The sequence below is a fragment of the Phaseolus vulgaris genome, chromosome 2 (assembly GCF_000499845.2).
Source record: "Phaseolus vulgaris cultivar G19833 chromosome 2, P. vulgaris v2.0, whole genome shotgun sequence".
NCBI lineage: Eukaryota > Viridiplantae > Streptophyta > Magnoliopsida > Fabales > Fabaceae > Phaseolus > Phaseolus vulgaris.
In genome coordinates this window covers 23062130-23074913 of record NC_023758.2, presented here as the reverse complement: position 1 = coordinate 23074913, position 12784 = coordinate 23062130, and the positions used below count along the sequence as shown (strand labels likewise).

The 12784-nt window shown below is 30.5% G+C and overlaps 2 protein-coding genes across 2 annotated transcripts; one reads left to right on the top strand and one right to left on the bottom strand.

Annotated features, from left to right (window-relative positions):
* The first annotated feature begins 986 nt into the window (after positions 1 to 986).
* On the top strand, positions 987 to 11243 carry LOC137810957 (ferredoxin--NADP reductase, leaf isozyme, chloroplastic). The gene is made up of 10 exons (XM_068612476.1): positions 987 to 1102; positions 8239 to 8582; positions 8673 to 8907; positions 9016 to 9149; positions 9294 to 9372; positions 9600 to 9691; positions 9913 to 9990; positions 10328 to 10390; positions 10498 to 10732; positions 10967 to 11243. The coding sequence occupies exons 2-10, from the start codon at positions 8478 to 8480 to the stop codon at positions 11032 to 11034; spliced, it is 1089 nt and encodes a 362-aa protein (XP_068468577.1). The 5' UTR covers positions 987 to 1102; positions 8239 to 8477; the 3' UTR covers positions 11035 to 11243.
* LOC137809215 (uncharacterized) lies at positions 6618 to 8402 on the bottom strand. Its single transcript, XM_068610351.1, has 6 exons — positions 8337 to 8402; positions 7518 to 7651; positions 7279 to 7399; positions 7029 to 7199; positions 6866 to 6943; positions 6618 to 6794 (listed from the first exon to the last, which is right to left on the bottom strand). The coding sequence occupies exons 1-6, from the start codon at positions 8400 to 8402 to the stop codon at positions 6618 to 6620; spliced, it is 747 nt and encodes a 248-aa protein (XP_068466452.1).
* Positions 11244 to 12784: the final 1541 nt, after the last annotated feature.

Below are 12784 nucleotides of genomic sequence, written 5' to 3'. Positions count from 1 at the left end.
AAAAAGTAACTAAAAATAATTAGTAATATTTTTATAATGTTACTTTTTTTTAAAAAAATATTACTAAAATGATTTAGTAACATTTTTAAAATGTCACCTCCATATTAAAAAAAGTTAATAAAGATTTATAGTAACATTTTTATAGTGTTACTTTTTATTAATAAACATTACTAAAAAAGATTTGGTAATATTTTTAAAATGTTATCTTTTTATTAAATAAATGTTACAAAAATATATTTAGTGACATTTTTATAAATGTATCTATCGAAATGTAAAAATGTTACTAAAAGTTTTTAGTTACATAGAATATATGCTACATTTGATAAAATGTTACTAAATCTTATTAGTAACATTTTTCTTGATTTAGTAACAATTTTTTGATGTTACTATGTATTATCCAGTAGTGAAACATATTTCTCAACATATTTCTCACCCGCTCAATAGTTCTCCCTCACATATCTCTCACATATAATCACTAGAGTCACTAGAATCAAGACCTTCAACAATTGGTCACTCCTTTTTTTATTTCAAAGGAAGCCAACAAGGATAACTTAAAAAGAGAAGTAGAGATCCAAACTTTAACATGATTCCAAATAAACTCTTACAACATAAGTGACTTGAAAATCTCCTTAAATTTAAACTTTGTTATATATTTTTTTTCTCTATAATGATCAAGACAAACTTTTATAGTTTTTCTATTTAAATACATCGATTTCATTCAGATATTTTTTCAATGATTTTGTCTGAGTTAGAAAAAAAAAAACCCAAAAACCCAATAGAAACCTTATTGTGAAATCCACCTCAAAGCTATTCTCTCACTTCTCATGTAAAAGTTTATTTAACTCCAAATTGATAAACGAAACTACATTTATTAATTTTAAATAAAATTAAGACTTTTGAAAATAGTATCACTAATTTCAAAAATTTAACAGAGAAAAAAACTATTCAACCTGTATAAAGGGAAAAAAAATGATAAAATGCAATTTGTGAAATAAAAAGAAAGATCCTTTCCTTTTCCTGGTTGATGAAGAGATTTTCTTTATCTTGTGCATATAATGATGTGATGAAAATATGTAATCACATGTTCTATGTAAATAACTAGGTTATTAACCCGTGACTTGCACATGAAAGGAAATGAAAAAGATTGTATTTATGAAATATTATTAATATATTAATAAATAATTATAATTTATGTAGGTATATATTTTAACTTTTTTTTTTTGCTAAAGATGCATAAAGATATCTTAAAGTGTCTTATATAAATAATTTTATACAACCTTAAATTGAAATGTTTTAAAAATAATAAATTTTACAACTGTTGACTTTTTACGGCAAGTGCACCGTGTTTGTCAGAAGTAATAATTTGTCCCTAATGACGGACATCGATCTCACAAGGAATAGTTGAATTATCAAGTACAATATTCTCTAAATTTAAAACAGAACAATACAAAGTTGTTTGGAAATTGTTATAATGGCAAGAATTAACAAGAAAACAAATCAAAGAGTAATTGCGTCAATTGGAAAAATGGGGATTAGGTTTCATCTGTCTCACTCTCATGTATTTTGATTAACATGTCAATATTAAGTTCTTTGATTGAAACTGATGCTCGTATAAAAATCATTTATATTGATTCCTCGCATATAAAATTCTTAAGAATGTTCCCTAACTATCGATTGCTCGCATAATTATAAGAACAACTTAGAACGAAACTTAGACGTTAATAACAATTAACATTTCAAGTCTATTCTTAGCACTCAAATATGTTAAGTAGTGGTGTTTAGGTCAGAACCCTAAAAATACTTTCCCGTCAGATTTAAAATTCTTAAGACACATTACTCTCAATCCCAAAGGGTAGAATTAGCCACTTATACTTCTAGCACCTTCCATTCTCCCAATTGGGTTACAATTCACTTTATGGTGTTTTCCTCTCAATCTGGCACACTAGGGTTGAACCTCTAGCCCCGTATTTATCCTAATTTTTTAGGGTTAGGTTGCTTCCTGTGTCGTCGCGTTAATGGGCTAAGTGATAAAACATAAAAAAAATGTCCAATCTTTCTTTGCATCTTTTTCCATTATGGGACCTTCCAACTTTCTCTTTTTAGCTCAAATTATTCTCCTTTATTCCAAATCTTCAATCCTCCCTAAAAATCTGCTATTAACACCAAATTTGGGAATAAAATGCCCTTATTCAAATAAAGCTCGTAAAAATGTAAAAATGTATAAATTCATAAATTATGAATTATTTTAAATGTAAATTAGCAATAAATCCTCATAAGTGTCTATATTTTAATATGAAATATTACTGAAATTAGATACTTATCAATAACATATATACTTTCACCTAATATAATCATCTCATACAATTTGTAAATAAAGAAATTTATACAATATAACAAAGATACCAAATTTATACAAAATAACAAAATACTAAATTACAAAAAAAAAACATAAGTTAGAAAACATAAATATAATACAAAAATATAATAATTATAAATATTAATAATGTTTGAGCAACCTATATGGTTGCCCTCATTAAGTCCAACTAAAATTAAAAAATTACCTTTTTTATCAGGCTTTAAAAACAGTTCTGACTCCCAAATATATTACAAATAAACTTTCAATCAAATTATTTTCATAATGATAACTTGAAAGTGTTGTCATGTATACTCATGATCTGCTTCAAAAATAATTTTATCATTCTCCTGAAGTGAGTGTTCCCTGTAGAATTCTTTCCATCCATTTCCCAATTTGACAGTCTTTTTGGGAACATTTCGAATTAGAACTTTGCATTGCACCCGTTCTTTGGACCGTGCAAAGTGACATTTTGGAATCTACCTCTTCGCAAATAAACTGTGAAAGTCACAGGAAAATCCTACATAACAATAAAAAGTTAAATATTTGCTATTGTGAAAAAAAAATGCATTTTCATTTAATATATGTAAAGCAAAAGTCAGTTATACAAAAAATACCAGATGACTTGTTGTGCACTGGGAAACAGTTAAAGTTAGTGTAAAATGCACAAGTGCATGATACGTTAGTGAGGTTCGACTTTCAATCTCTAGAAAAAATCCACGAGTATTTTCGGACAACGTATCCTCAAATATCATTACATCAAAACAGTTATCCCCCACGTAACAGAAGAGAATTTGATGAGATTCTTCTTTTAATGCGTACAGCTTAAGCATGTCATCGCAACCTTGAACGATCAAGGGATTATGCATGTCCATATTATAACGTACCTTGAATATATTTCCTCTTTGATCCGCAAGGGTCCATATAGAATCTAGTTTCGTACCAAATATTATTGCAAAGGCCCGATCCACAAAAAAATTCATACTATGATAATATAAGCATAATATGAGAATGCACACAAAGAATAGTTAACCCTAAAACGGAAAGAAAAAAAAACATATGGAGAATAAATATGAGAACATACCTCTGAAGGTTGTATAATGCTCTTGAATGTACCTAATGTTTCCCTACTTATGATTTCTGTTGAGTCTACGTTGTTTATTTTGTTTGTTTAAAAGTTAATGAAGCACTGAAGTGGTTTACCAGAGGAAAGTATACAGAGAGTAGAGGTAGATTAGAGTTCAAAAACTTTTCAGAAATGCAAACTAATGGTGTGTGATTGTGGAAAGATATATAATTTATAAATAATAACTAATAAGTAATAATTAATAGTTTTTATGGCAATAAAAAAAGGAAAAAAAAGGTTAAATTTCTAGGTATTGAAATGATGAATGGTAATTTTTGGAAATAATAGTCATACTAAATAAATTGGTATTTTCCATTATGAATGAGAAGTACAGACAATAATAAAGAAGAAGATTGGGTAAACAACGAGTTTAAAATGCAAGAGTTTGAAAAACACTTCAGGAGTTAGGGATACGTTTTAATGTGAAATGAGAAACTTTTATGAGGCAACACATCAATCCAATCCAGCAGAGCAGAGTGCATGCCTAAAAAAGGCATCCTCATGAATAAATAAATATTTTTGTGGTTAAATACCCATTCACACATATCCCGTATCCAAAAATAAATAAATAGAATTCCAAATAAAGAGCGTGGTGCATATTTGAACATACATGTGCACATCATAAATTCATTTTAATATATCATATTTTTAATTTCAAATTAACAAAAATTACATTTTATAATTAAAATTTTAATTTAATTTATTTTTAATTAGTTAGCATATACATTTAGTATGAAGTAGGAATAACGTTTTTCTAAATTTTTGAAAATGACAGTGATACTAAATAAATTGTTATTTTCCATTATGAATGAGAAGTGAAGAAAACCATAAAAAAGAATATTGGTGCATATTTGAACATACATGTGCACATCATAAATTCATTTTAATATATCATGTTTTTAATTCCAAATTAACAAAAAATACATTTTACAATCGAATTTCAAGGTTTAAGACATCACTTACTATAGTTGAATTTCGATAATGGTTTCCTTTGTGCAATTGATTGTAGTGTGTTTTGATTAGGAGAAAAATTAATTGCAAGTTAAGGATATTATAAACAATCAGTAATATATATAATGATATGCAATATGCCTCTATAAGAAAGGCCTTAAGACTTACCTATACTTAAAGGACACGAGGGTTGCCTATTCTCTAAGTCTGATATTGCATTTTGTGAAAAAATACACTCCTTTTCATGGTTTGTAGCTGTTAAGTTTTTCTTTTGGGTTGTATATTGTGGGGTAACAACCATGGCAACTTTCTCTATTGCATTCTCGGATGAACTGTCATGTACATCTTCTGTACTCTCTATTTCAGAAATCGCATCCTGTGTGTAGTTTAATCCATATGAAAATGTTGTTAACTTATTCCTTTGACTTGTGGATTCTTGGTTGAAAACCATCTTCATTTTCTTTGTTGGATTGTGGCCTGATTTGTCACGGACATCTGCAGTGTAGTTTTGATTTTAATATATTAACAGTCAATAATAACCAACAATCAGAACCTCATTTACCTGTTGTTAAAACAGAATTTGCTTCTTCATAAGAAATTGTTATTGTCTGAGGACTTTGTTTGCTGCAATTTTTATCTGCAGTACCTCAAGAAATCAAGTCATCAACAATAAACTTCAATTCTATATTTCAAAAAAATAAATGGCATGTGAGATATTACCTGTAAGTTTGGTAGCTTTTCTGTGTAACTTATTTTGAAGGATGATCTTCCTTCGATTTCTTGTAGACTTTGACTCATCTGGATCCATTATGCATATATTGTTGTTAGTGAAGTTCAGTTAGTTGTTAAATTGTTTTGACAAAAGAATTTGTCAAATAGGTAGAGACCAGTGAAAGTTTAAAGCGGGAATCCAAATTCTCTTTTTTGGATGCACTTTGACTTTCTCAAATTTGGGTTATTCCAATGGTCTGCAGAAATCTGTACTACATCATATCCTTCTTGTCCTCAAGTAAAAACAAATTAGGCTACACAACAAAGATTTACAAAAGATAGTCAAATTGTATTAATAATTAATAATAAAGTATAGGTGAAAGTTGTTTGCACATTCCCAAAATTACGTGTCATACTTACAAATATTATTGACAAACATTTTAAAAGCAAATTTTATGAAAAATTATACACATTATTGTCTATTTTTCTTGGTAGCTTCCATTGAACATGCCCAATTCTATCTCAAATTGAATATTGTGATATAAGCAATACTATTCTAATATTTACTTCATCTGATCATGGTATCAATCTTACTATCACTACTGTTCTAGGGCAGGTTGTGCTTCAACATTTGCTTACTGATTTTGAAGATATATTGCTCATTCTCATCCAATTTGTGGATGAAATCAAAACTCTTGTCTTTAGCTTAAATATGGACAATGTCTTAAAAGGAGATGTTTTTTTATGCAATTTGTTTTCAGAATTACTGGAAGCTTCTGCAACATGATGTTAATGTCAAAATTCAACAACTCTTACAAAATTGCATCTTAGCTGACTTGAATGTCATAACTATCATTCACAAAAATCATAAGGCTTTAATACAAATTCCTTTGTGTAATTGTATTCACAAAGATCAATAAAGTTTAGCAATAGTTGGGCAATCTATTCATCATAATGTCACCAAAGAAAGAATGTTTGAGCTCAAATCTAATACTACGCTTGAAATTTCATTTATTACAACCTATTAATAAGTCCATTACACGGGTTAAAGTCATGCACTGCATAACACATTTGAAAGATACAAACAACACATTTGATTATTCACATTAATAATCAAATCTCAAATGAATTATACATGTTTAAAATATTGTATGAACAATCTTCAATCTTATAACAATGTCGTAGAACATTCTGGTTCACCTCTGCAACTTTGTTATGACAGAACTTTCAGCATACTCTAACAATCTTCATCCATTAAGGATCAAAATATACAAACCTAAAAAATAACAATACACAGCTATCAATGCAATACATAACATGTCATACATAATAGTAATCATAATATCCCCAAAACATAAAATAGTTCTGACATTGTTTTGCATAATATATCAAATCTACTACAATATTACATAAGTAAACAAATTACTCTCATATCCTCAAAAGATCAAATGTCACACATAAATTTTAAATAACATTTCACTTCTCAATTTTAACAGTTCTTTTGAATGTCTTGAGGGACAAATTGTCCTTTGCAACTTGCACCATTGGTAAAGATTGTCTCTTGAGTGAAGTCACTGTAACACTGTCATTGCTCAAATCCACAGTTTGAGATTGCGACTCACTACATTCACTCCCAAACTTTGTCAACAAATCCTGTTTCAATACACACACGTTTAGAAGAAATGTTTTCAACTAATGCTATTGTCTATTAGAATTTTTTATACCTCTATGATGTTCTCACAGGAAGTATCGATTAATGCTAGCTTTCCTTTTCCTTTTTTTCCATCTTGATCATATATCTCCTTATCAAACAAATGAGAATTTAAACAAATCAGTACGTAACAGACATTTTATATTACAGACATTGTACAGTAAAACATAACTTACCAATGAACTATTATTGTCACTGATGAAACGCTGAATGATGTCTGCATCCACACAAATTTTTTTAACTCTAAAGGTTTGCTCAAACCTGAAGCCTTTATCCATTTTTGAATCAACCTTAAACAAAACTTTTTTCTCCAATATTTCTGCAAATTCATTTGGAAGATTTTCGTTCTAAAATAAAAATGAAATTCAAATTAATCAATGCACGGGTTATAAATATAATTCACATCTAAAGGTGTGCAACAATAACCTTATCATGGCTTTCAAAAATTTCAGCACATGATTTACTTAGCAGTGAACTTGCTTCTCTGTCAAAAAGCATGAAGGTTGTAGAATCAGTGTCATCGATCACACGAAGTTGCACTTTATACCTGTCATACAAATACAATATGTTCAAAGCAACACATTAGTACTATACTATAATCAATATCCGAGAATAAATCAACAACACATACTTCAAAACGTGTACCTAAGGGTGACCTTCATTACATGTTTATTGCATTTTTAACAAAAAACATTTCGGAGTCGGGGTAAACTGCCTTGTTACAGATGCAGGCAATATACCACCAATCATCATCGTCCACAACATGTTTTATAGTTGCAAGAACTATGAATGTGTTGACCTGTTTCAATAAAATGTAAAAATAAGTGGAAACAAAAACAGATAAGAATTTAAAATATTAATATAATAAAAATTTGATGAAGTTTATTAACCTTCAAAAGAGATAATGATTGACTGGAATACTACTATTTGGTATAACTCGTCTTAAGTTCAGTTATGAATCTATACTTAGAAATATTTTCCATATTATTCCATTTTATTCATTAATTCTTAGGCCTTCTAATTTATTCAATGTTCATAAAATTATTTAAATAATATTGAATGGAAATCAATGTCATTATATATATATATTATATCATCTAAATGTAATGTTACGTTATTAACGCGTTATGGTTTCAAAAACACAATGCAATAGAAAATAGTTTCCAAACAATGACAAAATATTCATATTTTTACACAAAACAAAGGAATGACCTTGAATCATATCTTTACACAAAACAAAGGAAATGACCTTGAATCTAATCTAAACAGATTACATCAAAATTTAATTTTACATTGATATAAAAAATGTATCTTTACCCAATCAAAAAATCTTTTGTCATCGCAACAATCATATAAATCAAATTACCTCTTTAACATAATGCATAGAGAGTGAAGGGTAAAATGGTCCTCGCAGGGTCGAGTGTGACACATTGCATTACAACACAAATAAACTTATCCTCACATCTGCCACTGCATTGCCTTACAAATCTCATCCACCCAATCTTAAAATCTTCTGTGCAACCTGAAATAACCACTCTACCCTCACTCATTCTTTTTCTTTTCATTCTTCACTGCACACACACCATATCATCACTCTCTCTTTCTCTGTCTCTAGTTTTTACAACATGGCTACTGCGGTAACTGCTGCAGTCTCCTTTCCCGCCTCTAAGTCCACCTCTCTTCCAAGCAGAACCTCTGTCACTTCCCCAGATAGAATTCTCTTCAAGAAGGTACGTTCCATTCACATGTATTGAAGAAAAAGGTTGCAGTTTTAGCACTGCAGTGTTACTGGAGTATGATCCGGTTGTTTTGTTTCTCAGCTTTCGTTACAATACAGAGATGTTTCAGTCAGTGGAAGGGTAGTTTCGGTCAGAGCCCAAGTGACCACAGAGGCACCAGCAAAGGTTGAAAAGGAATCCAAGAAACAAGATGAAGGTCTGATCGTGAACAAGTTCAAACCCAAGGACCCCTATATTGGTAGGTGTCTTCTCAACACAAAGATCACCGGGGATGATGCACCTGGGGAAACTTGGCACATGGTCTTCAGCACTGAGGGTACCTTTTCTCTCAAATTTTACCCTTTTCCTTCGCTATTCATAACATGTATATTGCTGTTAAAAAACACCGTCTTTATTAAAACTATATAACTTCCCGTTGTTTCAGGAGAAGTTCCTTACAGAGAAGGACAATCAATCGGGATAATTGCTGATGGGGTTGACAAGAATGGCAAGCCTCACAAACTGAGATTGTATTCTATTGCCAGCAGTGCCCTTGGTGATTTTGGAGATTCCAAAACTGTGAGTTTTGATCAAGCTTTTGTCAAAGTTGAATGTTGATCTGTGTTTCAGACTCTTGCATATTTCACCCCCAAAAGAATTTGAGATTAGCAGCATAGCAGTTAAACTTATTTGCCATCTAATGTATATGTTGCCTTCAAACAGGTTTCTTTATGCGTGAAACGTCTTGTGTACACAAATGAAAATGGAGAACTTGTCAAGGGAGTTTGCTCAAATTTCTTATGTAAGGATTACTGACTTTAGTTTTTGTTATATATATATAAGGTCACAGGATTTTTATGTTATCTAGAGATTTTTTTTTCCTTTTAAATTGTGTATATAAAATTAAGAAGTGCTCGTAAATGTTATTTATATTTCTCAATAGATGTACTTAATCAAGCAATGTGAGTTTTTTTTTTTTTCCTTTTTAGTTGAAATTATATTTACTCACTTGTGGTCATGCTTACCCAGGCGACTTAAAGCCAGGAGCCGAGGTAAAGATTACTGGACCTATTGGTAAAGAAATGCTTATGCCAAAAGATCCTAATGCCACAGTGGTCATGGTACACATTATCTAACCATCCTCATCTTAATAGAAAAAGGAATATTTGAAATTTTTGAGAAAAACTATACTAATTTGTTTACAGATTATTTCATATTCAAGTTAATTTTAATATATGAAGAAGTCATGTTTATATATTTTCTAAAACGATTTATTAAACAGAAATTTGCATGATTTTTTCTTTTTACCATTAGCATTGATCTTTATGATTTTTTTCCTTAGTTGGCCACTGGAACTGGAATTGCCCCATTTCGCTCATTTTTATGGAAAATGTTCTTCGAGAAGCATGATGATTACAGGGTAAGTGTACACGGAGACTTATAGTGTTCTTGAATCTATGAATATGAATGTGTATAGTTATTTATTTCAATTTCCTCGATTGTTTTACAGACACGTCTAAAAAATACACTCTGAAGTAAAAAACTTTGTATTTATGTATTGAAAGATTGAAGGTTACCATAATCCACAACCGTGAGGAGCTTTCTTTTATTGCAACTCCATACAAAATTTCATCTTTCAAAGGAGGCAAATTTTTTTAGTCACGTAATTGCTGCATAAGAAACTAGTTAAGAGTTTAGTATTGTAAAAAATGTATTTGTACGTGATCAATGTTTGACGAGTGATGGGGTGTATGTAGTTCAATGGTTTGGCATGGCTCTTCCTGGGTGTTCCCACAAGCAGCTCACTACTTTATAAGGAGGTAAGATGAATGAAAGTATTGTTGTTATTCATCTTCAATCATTTTGGTGTGTGGAATCTGAAAGCTTATAGATCTTTGTTGCACATATATGGTGATATGTGGAACAGGAATTTGAAAAGATGAAGGAGAAAGCACCCGAGAACTTCAGACTTGACTTTGCTGTGAGCAGAGAGCAAACAAACGAGAAGGGAGAAAAGATGTACATCCAAACAAGAATGGCTCAATATGCAGAAGAGTTATGGGAATTACTGAAGAAAGATAACACTTTTGTGTACATGTGTGGATTGAAAGGAATGGAGAAGGGAATCGATGACATAATGGTGTCATTGGCAGCAAAAGATGGTAATATAACACTTTCTTTTAGTCATAGTTAAGTGTCATCATAATTCACTTCAGCACTAAATTAGAATCAAAAGTAACCAAGAAAAGGTTTGTTCAAACTGAACTCAAAAAATGACATGGAACTATATTGAAAATGGTTCAGTATTTTAACTCAGTGTTCGGTTTGATTCACTGATAGCACATAATTAGAGAAATTTCTTTCTTGGCGTTGTTGAGTTGGTTTTGTTGATGTAGGTATCGATTGGATTGACTACAAGAGGCAATTGAAGAAGGCAGAACAATGGAATGTGGAAGTATACTGAATCATCTGTGTTCACTTGCACTTGCATAGATATGATGTGATGTCCCTCTTTGAGCAGCAGCAAATTTATTTTGCTGTTCTGTGTTCTGTAGATAATTTTGAGGATCATGTTGTTGTTACCATGTTTATGAACAAGCTTCATTGCATGAAATAATTTTGAGGATCATGCAATACATATGAAATCGACTTCGCTTTTACAAAGTTCCGAAATCTTTCTTTTGTCAAGATTTTGTAGTGCATAGCTTTTCTGGAACTAAGCCCTTAACGAAACATTATTTAATTATGCAGATCATGATGCAGTATTTCAATACACTCATGCTTTGGTGTATAGATCAACAATAGCTAAGACCTTATTTAACTTAATTCATAATTTTAAAATAGAGCTTTTGAAGATGAATTATTCTCTGTACTGGTTTTTTTGACAATCGAATTATTTTAACATACGAAAATTTATCATACTATTAAAATATTGTGACATTTTTTTTTATAATTATTTTAAGATCAGATTTAAAGTTTTATTTAAATGATTAATGATGCAAGTTTTTATGTAGAAGGGCAAAGCGAAATGAATCATTTTTCATTTTAGTTCGATTTTCAATCTTTAAAAATAGATATTTTTGGAGAATGAAGTTTCATTTTTGTTTTATATATAAAAAAATATATGAAATTTAATTAATTTAGGTCAATCTTATTCATAATCTTTTTTTTTTCTCTTCAGCCCCATTCTTTTTATACTCTCAAAATACTCATCTTCCATTCACCTCGGCACATTGATCTTATGGAAATAAAATTCCTTAAAAGTATATTTTATCAAATAATAAATTCTTTGTGAATATTTATTTAAGAAAAATATCAACAATGACATTTAAGAAAGAAAATATCGACGAAACCAAATTTTAAATATGAAAATGAATTACACATAAATAAGATATTAATAATATGTAGTGTTAAGAAAAGGTTTGATCATTTGTACTGATGACTAAACAATAGACTATATGTGAGATTTGGCATATTTGTACATCTTTTGTAGATCTTATTATCACATTCATGGATTCACTAAAATAGAATTAATGGTATTTATCAAACAATTAAAAAAAATATTGGAAACAGTGCAAAGGGGAAAACGGGTTGGTGTAAATAGTAAATTGTCATGGGCTATTAATTTTTTGTTTGGTGCAGGACTGAGAATGGGTTGGGGACTTTAGTGATATATAAATAAAGGCAGATGGCAATTTCTTCCTCCACCCAATCAATTGTGATTGGCACCCGACGAACTTTCTAAAATTCTAGTGTACCCTTGTCATCTTTATTTGAAAAAGCGTGTAGGGTGTGGTGCAGAGAAACTTGGTTTGAGTTGGTGATGATTTGAGCTGCAGAGAAGCCATCCGCAACACACCACTATGTGTTGCATCAAAACATCCGCAAGTCAAAAATCAAACGTTCTGTATCAAAAGATCCGCAAGTCAAAAATCAATTTCGCCTTAAACAATCTGCAACGCATACGCATGTTAAAACTCACCTTGTCTTCTCTGATGCCTTCCTTCACTGTCGCTGTCCTCACTGATGATGCCTCACGCAGTGCTCCTGGGTTGGTCTTCGCTGTTGGGTGCGAGGATGCGAGTTGGGTGCAGAATGGGAGAAACCCTTGGAGGTGTGATTGGGTGCAGAAATCACTTAACTCTAATTTCATTTTCATTAAGGAAAATTCGGTACTTTCACAAATGCAATTGGGTACAGGTCTAATTTGATTG

What these genes read in the sequence shown, in the direction of transcription:
- LOC137809215 (XM_068610351.1), bottom strand. Translation starts at nt 8,402, where the DNA reads ATGAGTGAGGGTAGAGTGGTTATTTCAGGTTGCACAGAAGATTTTAAG. An exon ending in GTTAAAAATGCAATAAACAT is followed by an intron (nt 7,400 to 7,517) that starts GTAATGAAGGTC and finishes TTTGTATGACAG; the next exon opens with GTATAAAGTGCAACTTCGTG. An exon ending in CCTGTGAGAACATCATAGAG is followed by an intron (nt 6,795 to 6,865) that starts GTATAAAAAATT and finishes GTATTGAAACAG; the next exon opens with GATTTGTTGACAAAGTTTGG.
- LOC137810957 (XM_068612476.1), top strand. Translation starts at nt 8,478, where the DNA reads ATGGCTACTGCGGTAACTGCTGCAGTCTCCTTTCCCGCCTCTAAGTCC. An exon ending in ATTTTGGAGATTCCAAAACT is followed by an intron (nt 9,150 to 9,293) that starts GTGAGTTTTGAT and finishes GCCTTCAAACAG; the next exon opens with GTTTCTTTATGCGTGAAACG. An exon ending in AGAAGCATGATGATTACAGG is followed by an intron (nt 9,991 to 10,327) that starts GTAAGTGTACAC and finishes GGGTGTATGTAG; the next exon opens with TTCAATGGTTTGGCATGGCT.